The sequence below is a fragment of the Bradysia coprophila genome, unplaced genomic scaffold, assembly GCF_014529535.1.
Source record: "Bradysia coprophila strain Holo2 unplaced genomic scaffold, BU_Bcop_v1 contig_145, whole genome shotgun sequence".
NCBI classification, from domain to species: domain Eukaryota; kingdom Metazoa; phylum Arthropoda; class Insecta; order Diptera; family Sciaridae; genus Bradysia; species Bradysia coprophila.
In genome coordinates this window covers 576,968-592,529 of record NW_023503416.1, presented here as the reverse complement: position 1 = coordinate 592,529, position 15,562 = coordinate 576,968, and the positions used below count along the sequence as shown (strand labels likewise).

At 32.5% G+C, this 15,562-nt stretch overlaps 1 protein-coding gene across 1 annotated transcript; it reads left to right on the top strand.

Moving 5' to 3' along the window:
• The first annotated feature begins 4,642 nt into the window (after window positions 1-4,642).
• Window positions 4,643-14,529, top strand: LOC119074257 (cyclin-dependent kinase inhibitor 1). The gene is made up of 3 exons (XM_037180279.1): window positions 4,643-5,561; window positions 7,311-7,675; window positions 13,215-14,529. Exons 1-3 carry the CDS (start codon window positions 5,416-5,418, stop codon window positions 13,340-13,342), a joined length of 639 nt encoding a protein of 212 aa, XP_037036174.1. The 5' UTR covers window positions 4,643-5,415; the 3' UTR covers window positions 13,343-14,529.
• The last annotated feature ends 1,033 nt before the right edge of the window (window positions 14,530-15,562 follow it).

Here is a 15,562-nt window from a genome sequence, read left to right as displayed (position 1 = left end):
ACCACAATAGGTTTCCCCTTACTCAGGGAGTCCAATTCGACGTGTTACAAACGTATGCGTAAACCTATAAGACCCCAGTACTTCGTACGGGTCTAAAAATGTCTGTCCGTGTACACAATAACTTGAGTAAAACTCGATTGATTTCAAAAATTCTTTTTTCCCTGATAGGTAATGACAATGGCAAGACCCCATATGAAAATGGGCATATTTGGGTCGACCACTTCTGAGCTAGGGTCCAATAAGTGTTTTAGGGTTTTTCGAAGATATCTACGGCATTAAACGCTACACTTGTAATTGATACGACAAATGAAAGGTATTGACAATACCAATCGACAAAAAAAAAGTTTATGGAAATTGGATAACCGACTAGTGAGTTAGAGCCCATGATGTGAACCAGGGACAGGACGGGAAGCAGCTTTTGCTTGTAGGTCGGCCAAATTTGAACGGATTTCGTTTTTTTTTGCTATATTAGATAGGTATTGAACGTACCAATCAGGGAAAAAAAGTTTATGAAATTTAGTTGACCGGAGCGTGAGCTAGGTCCCTTGGAGTGAGCAATATCTCGAGTAAATTTTGACCGAATTTCATTTTCATTTTTCATTTTCATTTTTTTTTTTTTTTGTTTGAAAGGTATTAACGAATGTGAATCGTCAGAACCACTTCCGGTATCCTAACAAAATGGCTACGGGCGGCCATATTGGATTTTAGTAAAAGTGATGTATTTTGGGAAAAATGGTTTCTTTTAACAGAGAAGTAATTGGTTGTGTGTGTGGGGTGTTTCAGGCATTACATATATCACGCATATGGATATGGTGATATAAAAAGTTTCAAATTTGGGCTCCTAAAATTACTTCGAAAATTTTTGTTTTTTTTTGAGAGGTACTTCGTACAGGTTTTCGTAATTGCGCTATGCGCAATATTTAAGATGAATATGAATACTTTCATTAAAATTACACGGACGTATTAGGGCTTCGGAAAAATTAGGACCAGGGATGAATTAGGGCTACGGACGCACTAGGGTCACGTACGTAATAGATTTACGGGTCGTACGGGGCTCAGTCGCAGCAAACGCTCCGACTGTTCTGACGGCTTGTTTTTTTTAAATACCTCTTAGGCATATGAATAATAAGGTAAGTACTCTGCCAGTTTAGTGGAATATTTTGTTGTTTCACTGCTAGGCAAAGAACAATAGAACATTATGCCTGAGACATGCTTCGAATCTATTTTTTACCATGATGACTCATTCATGTACAAATTTACTAAAATGTAGATCATGGTGTCTTATTCTTTAAATTTGAACAAAAATGAGCCATCATGGGTTCATGGTTAAAAATAGATTTAAAGAATGTCTCGGTAAAATGAATGTTTGAATTTCGATAGACATTGTGACTCTATACAAGTGTTGATGCATCAGGCATATAAATGCCAAATTTTATTTACACATTTTTTTGACCATCGTCATTATCTAGGTAGAAAAAAATATCAATAAATCTAGCAAAAAGAAACAAATATCAGACTGTTTCGAGTCCCACTAGACCATTATGGTAATTATGAATAAACAACAAAGTCGATTTCAAGGGTGTGTAACTTAGTAAACAAAACATCTCCCGAAATATTAATCCTTATTTGAAGAAAAAGAACGTCAGACAAAAGTTTTTTTCTGAATTTTTTACCTAAAAAAGGACAAAAATGTCTGGTTATAAGATAAATATTATGGTGTTGGGGGTGCGTCATCTAAAATAATGATATTTCAACCAAATCTTCGAATGTGTTATCTCCGTTCCAAAAGATTTACAACTATTGTCCAAAAAATTTTATTTGTGCATGCATATATGAGTCAATCCAGACATAAATATTACCTTTTGTTGAGGAGATGTGATATATTACAAATATACTTAACATTGAAAATGCAATTTAAAGTATGCTTGAAAGTATTGTTTACATTTTTTTAGTTTATTTATTTTCACAAAAAAAGACGTGTCATGGATGTTTGTTCATTAAAAAAAAACACAAATTCTACAAAATGTGTGATTACAAGTCTGGATTACATGATTGATGGTGTTTGATGACTTGTCAGAATATTATAGACGTTTTTATGTTTGTGGTTTTTTCTGAACAATGATTTTTAAGAGTTAAATTTATTAGAATTGATCTTAATGAAGATTTTCTTTGATTTCGAATTCACTATGTGAACAAAGGAGTTATTTGTTATGTTTGATTTCTCAATGGGCGAACATAGTTAGACTTAAATGGCAGAATATAAATATATCTGATCCGCTGCACAGAAAAAATAATCGTTGAGTAAGGCTGCGTCTATGTAATTACAGTTTTTAGATATGTTTTATCAATTAGGGAGAATGTCACGGTCTAACGAATAAATTCTGGTACAATAGACTTTAAGGTCTATTGTTCGGTTTGACTCTTACTTCATTTGTTGTAGATATATTTTGCTACATAAGAGAAGACAGGCAGTTGTCACATGCGTACTGTGTCGCGGGAATGGAACAATTCCAGGATAGGCCAAACTCTGGATTTTTGTGTGTGGAAATGGTAGACAACACAATGCTGTATACTGCTGGGGAGGCAGCATCAGCAAAGATACTCGGATGACTTTCCATATAAAAATTTCACCTCATCATAGGAGGTGAATAATTGTGTATGACAAGTTAGCATTGACATACAGCATTGATTCCACTAAGTTTAAAATTAAAAAAGTGATAAATGCATCATCACAATCTCTCTAACAAAAAGCCAATCTCAAAGCATATTCTCAATTTTTCTGTGTACACACATCTACCTGACCGTTTATAACATTTACACTTTGTTAAAACAGTGGTTACGCCAAAAACTTTCAATTTGCAATATGCCAACAACGAACCACTTAAATGTCAATTCAACACACAAGAAAAAAAAGGTAACCAAATCTGTAACACCTGGTACCTTCACGTAATGTAATCGTTTTCTTAAAGGGAAATACCGCAAAACAACAAAATAAAAAGGGAGTGAAGCAAACAAATGAGCAAGGTGTTCGATAAAAAAAAAACTTTTTTTTTCGAATGAAAGCATCAGACTCCAAGTGTTTATTGTTCAAATAAACAATAAGAAACGGTGGCATATTTCGCACTAATAAATCGTATCATGATTGATAACACTTGTAGCATTATATGGATAATAGATGTTTTTGAAGACATCTTTTATCATTAGTACTCACGCCAAACTTTTTGGACTTATTCTGTCCCATCCGTTTTACCTGTACATAAATAACCTGAAGCAAAGATTAAGTATTACAGACGCTTCCAGAAAAGTATATGACTTTACAACATTGTGCAAAATATATCCGCTTATTAATCTTGATATTTAAATTGGTATAAGTCATTTGATTCTACCTTAAAAATAACCTTCAAACTAAAAAAAAAATCTCGAAACTCGTAATTCAGTAGCTGTGTACCAATGCCATGGCTTATATAACAAACAAGAATATTAATTTAAAACGAAGAGATTAAAATGATAGCCATTGGATGTGTATATATGTATAAATACACAAAATAAAAATCCATAATCTGTATACGTATGGATATATGGACATAATATGAAATCCCTTTAAATATTAAATCACGATATATCTCCCCACAAGAGCTACGAGAAGCGCACCATATAGCAATTAAGTATAAAAATAAAAAAAATTTAAAAATAACGATCTTTTCCAACTCTTGCGTGGTAATTTTCAAATATATATATATAAATATCGTATATGTTATGTGTGTGTACATAATTCAATATTTTATAACCCACCACGCGACTTTCAAATACAGCTATACATATAATTTTATGCATTTTATTAAATGCGTCTCTATATCGATGGGATATGCTAGTTAATATATACATGCACACAGAGTCAGGCTCAAGATTTTTTTTTATCATTTTCATATAAGACCAAAGCCAAAACCTTTTTTTTCTTGAAAAAGAAAACAATTTTTTTTTGTTATGGCCTTTATAGTATTTGAAGCCATGCCATAATACAAAATATAAAACCATTTTCCAATGTGCTTTTATTTAATAAACAAGAATTGGGTATGGTTGCATGTGATAGCGAGATTCGTCGTGTATCATAGTTGCATTAGAGTGGTGGTGAATTGAGGCTGCGTTTTCAACGGAACTAGATGGCGTGTACACTGCTTCCATAAAAAGATTATTGAGAATCCTGAATGTATGTTATATCCTGGTATATACCATTTGCATGGTATCAGGTATATTGTTGATCAACGTAATTCGCTCCGAAAAACTGAATTTTCTTTAGTTTTAAAATGACTTAAATCCTTACTACAACAGCAAAATGAAATTTTTTCCCAGTGGGTATGCGCTTCTGACTCATCGGCCTGACAAAGTTTTTACACATTTAAACTTACTTGAATCCTTTAACTCTGAATCATCCGTATCCTCCGAAAATCCTATTGCGCATACCTCCATCGTGACACTCTCACTCTTGGCTGATTGTGAACGAGGTATTAAACATGTTAGATATGTGACGTTCGTTTTTTTAAAACCGAAAAACAATACTGGCGTCCCCTACTTACGCACCGATATGGAACAGTCCATCAACACCACAAAAATACGTCGCTTGGTTGCGTGTGTGTTTCGTTTCTATTTTTCAGTTCGGAAATACTGCTTGACTGGTGAAGACCGTTTAAGAGTTTTTTATTTAAAAAAAAAAATAATTCCGTCGATTTTGTTAGATTTAATCAAATGTTGATGTGAATCCTTCAAAAATATCCGAATAAAAATAAATATCAACGTTCGCATTGTTGATTGGTGCAAGATTAGATACAAAGTTAATTTGTAAACATCGTTTGATACGTTGATTTAAGTTAAATGTTTCAATTTATTTTCTGTAAATTCGGTCAGACATTTTGTTTTCCTATAAGATTCTTTCGGTGAAACTTATTTACGAGCGTATTTACATTTGATTATTGTGGTTTGAGTGGAGTGATAAAAGTTTTTGACTGATAAAAATTAAATGCAGTGCATTTCGTCGAATCGCAGTGGATTTTTTTTTAAACATCACCAAAAAACTGGATTGACCGCAATAAATAAATCAGTTCGTCTAAATACAGTTACATAACCTCAATTATATACTGATTTAAAACACTTACATACATACTATGTATATTGAACTCTGATTAAAACGTAACATATTCGTTTGTGAACTAGAAAATCAACTCAAAAATTTTTTTATTTTCATAAAAAAATATTTAGAAACGAAAATTTGATGTGTGTACATACACACAAGAAACAACAACAATTACGCATCACTGACGTCACATGTTAAATTTGTGATTTGGTTGACAAACTTGACATAGTTGTGAATATATTTCTTTTTGGAATTTGTAAACATTCGATAATTTAAAAGAAGAAAAAATGAGTGCCAGAGTGCTCAATCCTTTGTTCATGTCGGAGCTGTACAAAAAGTCACCGAAAGTTCGGTGTCATATGCCAAGTACAAATCAATTGGCTAAAGTTAAACGAGATTTATTCGGTCCAGTAGATAGAGAAGCTTGCAAAAGGTAAGTCAAATTTGACAGTTAATTTCAATGATTTAAAAAAAAAATGAAAATATACTTTCACATTTGAACCTCTATGTAACAATAATTACGAGTAGAAGTGGTTTTGAAAGGCTGTAATGATTTCGTAATGTGTTTGTGGGAAAAAAATTCAACTGAAGCAATTCGTAGCCTTAGGTTTTTAATGGAAGTCTGGGCAACTATTTCGGAGAAGAAAGCTTTCCTGCTGAATACATTTTCAGTAACTACTAATTGAAGGTTGACACACATACTTCATTTACCATACGATGTGTCGCATTTGATCCGAAAAGTGCGTCACCCCTTTCTACCAACATTTTCGGATTGTGAGAATTTTTCCGAGGATGTAGTTTCGGCTAAAAATTGTCACCATTGCTTCATCTGTAAGTTTATTCTACTTACAGTTAGAAATCACCAGCATCCTTGGAACTGACCACAATGTTCAGATGCAATGTAAACGAATTCCCATAAGTTAAGTTTTAAGTTCTAAGTCAATCTATAGGTCTTCTCGCCTTTGCTTTTTAATGCAAAAATGAAATGCGACGGAAAATAATATCCATACTATACATCCAACCACTGATTCATTAATTTAATCAATCAATCGTAATTCTCATCAGCACGGTCTGTAATTCATATTTCAATTAAATGAAAATTAAAAGTGATGATGAGACATAAACATTCTAAAAATAATTGCCCATAATTTAACTGGTTTTAAACTTGAAATCAATTATTTTAAATCGTACAACCAATCGTTTTTGCCTTCTATATTTTAACCTAAACAATCGAGAATATGGTGATAACGTTATCACATGTTACAAATTTAATTCAATGTCATTCAATTCGGTTCAAATGAGTTTATTCAGAACGCTATGTTTAGAACTTTAGTTTGGATTTAAGGTTTGGATTAACTATATAGGAAATGTCTGTTCGACACGACTTCATGAGATAAGGTCTAAGACTAAAATTGTTATTATATCTTCCCTCTTTCGATTTTCCGTGGTTCTTTTAAGACTTTCGTTTTTCGAGTTCTCGAGCTTCGAATCCTTAGTATGTTCATGATCTTCCTATCAACCTTTATGTTGCATTTTCTCTGAATGAAAATGCAGCGTCTATGCCGAGAGGCAGATGTTTGTAAATTTTGTTGACTAAGGATTTTCAAAGGGACAATCTGAGGTTTTTTAAGAATTTTCCTATCGTTTTCACAGGATCTTTTACTGATTCAGGATGAATTTTGAAAAGTTTTTTTTTTCAATTTCCAAGAATTTTTTTATTCTTTTAATTTGATTTTCTTGAGTCTTTAAAGGACTTTTTATAACTTTGCGGATTTTCTTTCTCAAAATTTTAAAGGATTTTCTTCTTCCAAAGGATTGTACTATGTGAATATTTACCCGGTCTATACAATAATGACTAAAAATAGCTTACAGATTTTGTCACCTTAAACATAACAGAGATTTTAACTATGAAGATTCGAAGCTCTTCATTTCTATTTCGTTGTAATAATGTACGTGTTGACCCGTTAATTTTTTTTGATAGCAGACTTTAAATCAGACCAACATATTATCAGCTATTTATAGGTCAATGTAACACTTTTTGTTCGTAATTCTTTATCGTAATTGTAAATAGTTTTTTTCTGAATTCAGTCGAAAGTTTCTCTGAAACTGAATTCCACAATCACGCAAACATGCTGCTAACGACGACAAACTAATAAATCATTCGTTTTCCATAAAATCACAGGTTTGCTGAAAATGAACTTGCAAATCTTCAACTAGCCGCCAACGAACGATGGGGTTTCGATTTTGCTCAATGCGTTCCGATACCCGACAACAAAAAATACATTTGGGAACGGGTACCGCCAACCAACCCGGAAATGTACACCATCATTCGAGCGGCTCATTTGCGTGAAACATCCACAGCGCCAAATTACAACGATCTACTGTTGGACGAACGGGCAAATCGTGCAAATATGGAAAGAATGGACCTGTGTGGCGATGAAGTTAATTCATCGGACGAATCGTTATGCAATTCACCAACATCGACCGTGCCAGTGCTGATAGTTTCGCCCGGTAAACGTGGGAAACAACGACAGCCCAAAATAACAGGTAAATTTCAATGGAAAATTAGTGTATTCAATCAATCGAAACCGATGACCGTTAAAAAAACAATTCCCATGTGAAATAATACTTTTCCTTTCGACCAACGTATTTTTTTATGATAATAAAATAAGACTGGAGGATATATCACCTCTTCTGTGACCTTATTTGTTGTAAAATTAATTACGTTTTAAAATCATTTCCAATTTAAATTGTTCAGTTTTCGACCGTGAAATAGCATTTCCTCTTTCTTTTTCGCTTATTGTTATTCGAAATCATTAAAGGGTAACAATGTTCTTTCTTTCCCTAATAAAGTAGGTGTGTTGTCCCATAAATTCATTAAAAAATTTATTTTTTTGTGTCATGCTTTTGTGATTTCAACGGCTTTTACGGACATTATGTGAAATTATTTCCTATACTTATTCCCAAGTGGAACGGAAGAGTGGAATAAATTATGTTCAAGAGATTTTCTAACGGAATTTCGCAAACGTTTTTTTTTTTAGAGCGATAGGTTCTTTCAACCAACTGATAATCAATCGTCCAAATCAGACAGAAATTATTTATTTAACTCGAACAGTACGTGTCTGAACTCCATAATTCGACGCAATGTTGCTTTTTATATCGTCAATAGCTAAATAGAACAAAATTTAGAAACGAAGCAGAAAATTGAATGAACCCACTCCTATCATTCCAATCAAAAATTCCAGATAATGCAACCATAATAACGCACAATTTTCTATTCGCTACAATTTATTCTCTTCATTTGTTTATTCATTGAATTCGATTAAATAGACCAGTCCCCAATCTGGCAAATTATCATAAATTGGACAACTGAACTGAATTACCGGCTCCGATTACCCGAATGTTCTACAAAGCGTGTGCGTTCGTTGAAAGTATTCGCAATGTGTGTGTGGGTGAGGTAGCTCGATGAAAGGAATTACAGCCGATCGTTAACCTAGTACCCTCTTCAATCAACATTTTTATTTAAAAAAAAAAAGTTTGTTTGAATGAATAATGTCATTTGTTTTACAACATGAATAAGGTACAGGAAACGGGGCTATGCGATAAATAGACCATTTTCATTGTAATAAATATCTAGTTTATTATAAATATTGAATCGGTGTGTAATATTATGGATATTTCATGTACTAATGGTGTATAGCTGTTTAACCGTCTATTCGGCTCGACATGTTCATAATATATAAAAATTTCACATGAGACCTACCTGAGTGTATTTTGTCTCTTGCATGTCGTTTTTGTCTAGAGTTGTTTATGAAAATAAAATGTTATCTCGTTTGGTGATAAGATTGTGGATAAATTTGGGAAATGGTCGGCGTAGTTTTTTTTTGTTATTTTCGTTTTCATTGATACAAATGTTTTCATTCCTTTGCCAGCCAGTCTTTTGTCTTTTTCTTGTTTGAATTCAAATATTATTTTCGATACAAAAACGAATCATACCTCGCAATGAGATATATCGATCTCGTGTACAATTAGATCATCCGAATGTTGTCTAAGTCGTCGCCATACGGCACCGACATAACAGCGTCATTAATGTTTACCGGAAAAAAACAATATCTTGTACTACTATCGAAATCACTTAATTTAACAAACATTAAATGGCATAACTTCACCATATGACACCCATATCGTTGAATTTGAATAAAACGAAAATAATTTCCCCGCACACTTTTTCTATCCATCATTGCGATGATTATCATAAACCGAATTTTTCTGAACCAATTTCGTTCTGTGTGCGGCAGTTTTGTGCATAATTAACCATTGGTATATGGCAAGTAGCACATTATAACCATGACAGCTTGCATGATAGCATGATCCACAATTTTCATTATAAACATGATGCAAAACTACCCCGCTAATTTATTCCAATTTATTCGTTAGTGTGTGCCCGTAATAATTTAAATGCACCCGTGGTATGTTTGAGGGTTGATTGGAATTTTTGTGGTTTATCCGAAATGTTGTAAAATATGTTAAATTAAAGCAATTTTCAAAGCCGCAGCTGGACGGTTTTTAATTCTCTTTTTTTTGGGTGCATAAATTCGTTTCATTTCAGAGAATCCACGAATGGCTTTTTTTATCAAACAAACAAAATAAGAAAAATTCAAGGTTCCTGCCGTCAAACCAAAACCATATACATTATTAGGAATTAAATTCTCTATCAAAAAAACGCGACAATATTGTCTTGACCTTTCAGTGAATTACATTTTTATTGCTTCCTTTCTGTTTGAAATATTATGCAATTTAGGAAGACTTACGTCACTGATGTTGGATACATAATGTCTAATTTCCTTACACATTTGCTTAAAATTTTCATTGCAATACATCTGTCTTTGCCGACGTTTATGTAAATATTTACAAGCGAAACGCGACCTGCATTTTATTTAAAAAATTTCGTAACGATTCTCGACGTTTTTTTTAAAATAATTTGATAAAAACATATACACGAAGCGACCTTGTCTCTTGCATCTGCGTTGATAGGAGCTATTCCGTAGGGCATGCACCTATTTCATTTTTGAACAATTTCTCCAGTTCCCTATGACTAGATGTTTTAACTAAATGTTGGTGACACAATGCTGAACATGAAATACTTTCGGTGGCTTAGTATTCCTGTAAAGTAACAATTCCGCATTGAAAATATCATTTGCCCTCCTCATCGAAGATTTTCGTAAATTTTACTGAATTTCCTTTGAATCGACGGACTGTATTCTATCGTAATACAACTTGAAGTGGATGCAATATAATCCGTTTTTCTCCTACCCACGTAAACTTTGAACGCCAATCTTAATAGAAAGACAAGATATCATCATTTTGACTTTGTGACGCGAATCGGTTTCCGTTTTCACAATGGTTATCCCATTCAACGTGTATTTTTCTCACCACAACCTGTGTCTTCTGAACAATGAATGAGAGTTTCACACAGCATATCGTGTAACTCGATCATATCAGATGTCGTCTCTTACCTTTAATTGCATTTTGCGAATGCTCACATAAAGTTGTAAAAGATTTGCGTGAGAATAATGTTTCTACAAGGACGTAAAATTGTCATTTGTTCCACCAGTTTATGTGGCTTAAATGACCGTTAAACGTGAATTTTAAAGTACCAGCATAAATGCTAGATACACTTTCTTAAATGGAACTGAACAAAAAACCGCAAGAGGAAATTCTTTTTCCTCTCCAATCTACAATCGTTCAAATGTACACACAATGAAAGGCAGCTCCAAAAAAAACTAAGTCAAATTTTACAACTAAATTTGATCGTATCGGCGAATGATTATCGCACAATCATAATCTACAACACGGAACGTATAGCACAAGCTAAAATACAAGCTGAACACACTTTTTATTCGGTAAATTCGTGTATATTATCTAACAAAAACAAGGTACGAATAAATTTATACATTTTTATAATATGAACTGCGAGAGTGAGGCAGTATTGTACTACACAGCCATATGGTCTCGAATTAAATTAAATAAATGTATCGACATGAATGCCTCTCTTTGTATTCTATCCGAAAAAAAGCCAGAAGTTTGTTTACCGCACAATTTTTTGTGTAACAACACCGAAGATGTAAAAGGCAAAATAATTTTTTTTTCTCTTTATTTTGAAAGCCCGCAGAATGAAAATGTATAAAAATGTGTTCGTTAAATACGATTCGTAAACAACACAACTTCTACACACACAGGAAAAAAAAATTAAATAAAATTGTAATGTATATCACATGCCACATAGTGCCACTATCTAATTTTATCTCATGAATAAATGCATTTTATTCATAATTTAATTCGTAGTTGGTAGTTGGTTTAGAGTTCGTTTCTGTTAAATACAAATTTGTAGAAACTAAGTTTAACGACCAAATGCGATCTCTTCTCTGTTTATATTTTATATTTATGAATTCACTGCACAAAGAGTCGACGTTTTTCGAACAAAAAGTTAACGATATATTCTCGGCTCTTTATGTATACATTATTTGTTGATGTCGGTCATTGCATGTTTGCATTGTTGATACGGTCGCGACGTTTTTACACAGCTTCTGTGGATAACATGGTAATAATGCATGATTGTGTGCATATGTCTTCAATTAACTTACGATTCATGTAATGGAAAATTAAACTTTTTTTTCGCTTTTTTCATTAATTTTTTTTTTAACTGCGAAAAAATCACGTATACACTTTAATGGCAATTGCAAGCAAGCGCACAGTAAACACACATCGATCTACCTAATAGTTAAATATTTATTTTGCTTCGAATTTTTTTTATTATTATTTAGTCTGTTCAATATGTTAGCTGTTCTCCGGCTATAATTAACGTCAATGAGAATCGAATGCAATTTGTACACATCCGATTTTTTTTTTTGAATTTCACTTCTTTGTGCCAACAAGCACAAAAACCTCAATTTCTATTTTATGGTAACGAAAAATATTGTGGGTTGTATGGAGGATAACAAAGGTCAATTCAATTGGTAGATTTTAATTGTAAAGTTTATTGACATGAGACGGGTTTATTTCTGCCTTGGTGTAATTGATTTTGGCTTTGTTTTCTATACCCATGCAACATCGATATGCCCGTTCTAAAATTTCGTGTTTCTTTCAATTTTATTGTTGTTGTTGTTGTGATAAAGAAAAATTTACCGAGAGAAGAATAACAACAAACTTGATAGCATTTGACAGATGTTTTGGGTTGTTTTCCGTTGTAATTACGGAGCAAATTGTTCTGTTGTTAGCTTTCTGTGCAAAAAAAAAAAAATTGTTTGCAGTTTCTGTTGTGCTACAAAAAATATATAATAACTTTAACCGGTTTCCATGGATCATTGAACGTTCTAATTATCTTCGATCGAAAAAAAGGTATTTTCTTGTTATTCTGTTGACTTCGATCAAAGGTTCGGTAAAAATCATTCTTTGCCGTTAATTACCGGAAGTGAATTTGTTCATTTAATTTAGTTATTTCTTTTGAGTGGCTCTTATAATTACCCTCTTAAAAATGAAGACAATTATTCATGAGATGGATGCAGGAGATGCAGGGGAAGGGAATTGACCACTTAATTTAGATAAATTTTTCTTTTCAAAATGAAGAGAACATTCAGATGCATTAAGGTGCTCTTAGCGAAAATATAATTTTTTGTAAAGGAATGCTATCGTCATTCTGTTCAATTTTGATTAATAGTAGATTACTGATTACGTCATTGTGTCTTGCTTGGATCTTTTTATTTTGTCATGTGTCCTGTTTGCAGTTTGAAGGCGAATGCGAAAGTCCAAACAATTACGTAATAATATTTTACTCACTAAGCCCCCGGGAAATGAGTGTTAACGTTCGTGTCAATGAAGGAATGACTCATTTCCAAGGGGCTTAGTGAGTAAAATATCATTACGTTTCACTTCGGAGTGTTCAGACCAAAACTATTCATTTGATAAGTTCACTAAAATAGACCCAACTATGAACTAGACGCCTGACTCCTTTCGGAATCAGTTCACACTTATCATTTCATCATTAAAAAGATTTTGTTAAATAAATTTTTCTTTTCTTCCATTGCAGACTATCTAAAAGAGCGTAAACGGTTGGCTCCGACACCGAAGAAACTATCCCCAACCACCAAACGTTCCCGTAGTGCAACGACCACTTCGTCACCCCTGTTCAAACAACGGCCCACTACTTCAAATTGAACAATTATTTGTTTTATGTTTCGAACGTAATAAATCCAATATATAACTCTCGATGCTTGTACACCGAGACCACCTTGAAAAAAACAAAACAATTAAGTATAAGAGAAATTTAAATAAAATTATATTTTTCCTTATTTATAAGAGAGATCTATATATTTTCATTGAATTTAAGGCTTTTTTTAAAAAAAATGATTTTGCTCTTTAATTAAATTAAATTAATTTACTGTCAACGGCCATAAATTATAATTTTTTTTATCGTTTGTTTGTTTTAATATTTACTGAAATAAACAACCATGTAATCCGTTCGACCAGCTGAATTAACACAAAACAAAACAATAATAACAAAACCGTACTAAAATTTTTATAATTTAATCACAAAAAAAAACGTCGGCTTGTAAATATTATTGAACATAAACAATAAACAAAATTACGGTTAACATTAAAATCAACTAATTAATCAACTGACCAGACGGAAATTTTCTTCGATAAAGTTTTTGGTATACATTTCATAATGCAGTTCTGCAACAACAAAAAAAAAGACAAGGAAAAGTGTTGTCAACGTTTATAATCCATTTTCTCAGCTATTTTCTTTGCTTGTTCATTTTATTGTTCCATTAAATTTGTCTTATTTTAATAAAAGGCAAACTGAAGAATACGCAGAACAAAAAGTGACGATGAACTCGTGCGCCCAGTGACTTTAATTTTTGATTAGTCATCATTGAAGAAGTGTGCGAAATATGAGTAGCTAAAACAGACGAAAGATATTTATTTTTGAATGTGTAAATCAAAAATAAATAAATTGGATATGTTTGGATAGCGAAATCAGTTTCATAGTTTCACATCCGAATAAGACCAATTTAAATGAAATGAAATAAACAAAAAAAGAACTCTACCATTGTCAACCAATAGACTAGAAATTTTCCATTTGTTCTGTGATTTATTTTTGTGTGATAAATTTAACATTAATTACGATATGATGAGAAATGATTAATTTAAAAGAATAGTATGGAAGAAGAAGAAGAAGTTAAATATCTTTCAATTATATTTTTTAATGTCTAAGAATTACCAACAAATGATTTGTTTGATCTCTTAAATGCATAGTAAATTTTCATTTTTATTTTATTCTTAATTTTATATTTTGTAGAATTTATCGATTTCTATTCATTTAAAGCAATAGAAATCGTTAAGAAAAATCAATTTGTTCCTTAAAAAATCTTAATTTTATTTCAGCAATTATCGATAAGGTTAAGATTTATTTGACGAAGCATTGATTCGAGTATATTAATTAGCCAGGAGAAAAATCACCAACCGATTGCAAAGACTAAAATAATTTTTTTTCGAATTTTACTTTTTCCAATCGGTACTGCGATTTTTCTTCATTTTTTTTTATTGTTTAGCGAGTGTACTTTGCAAAAACGTTCCTATTTTCCTTAAAAGTAGCAAATTCAATTGGCACAAACTTTGTAATGTCTCCGATTTATTTCCAATCGGTTTGACAAATTCCACTAGATTTGATGAATGAAACGCTTCTTCAAAGCATCAATTACAGCAGATTAAATTTACAAAGTTGCCGAATGTGCCATAATCCCGTACAGTGGGAACGAAGGACGAATTCGAAAGACTAGCTTACAGAGACAGAAAGCTCCACCGACAAAATACTGCCGATATATTACCGTTTACTACATCAATACAATGATCAAAATGAGGGCCGTTCAATTTTAAATAGACAGTCAAACAGAGGTCATCGTTGGTACTGACTTGGTTGGTAATTTGTTGTTTTGACGTGCTAGTCAAACTAGTCACCGATCAAAAGAATAATTACAAAGCGAGACAGTACTGCTTGCCTGCGGTCAGAAAAAGCCAAATTACCGCAAAAGTCGACCTTTGTGGCCGCATGGTTGATTTTTTCACGAAGAAATTCGAATTAATCCTTTAAGCGAAAAGCTAAAAATGGTCATTGTGTATGGCAGCGCGACCAGATAATAAATAGTGGCGGCCGTGATATAACTAATTTACGCTGTATATAACGTATAATAAGCTTCTTCGTCCAGGGTCATCGAAAATTGCTTTTGATACACAAATTTAGTTTGCTCAGAACAAATAAAAGTTTCCAAGATAAACTTATCAGAATCATTTTGAAAGTCAAAAAAGGAGAAAAATCAGCAAACACTTCAATTACAAAATAGGAGCTACCACTCAAAAATGGTGTGTAAATATTTA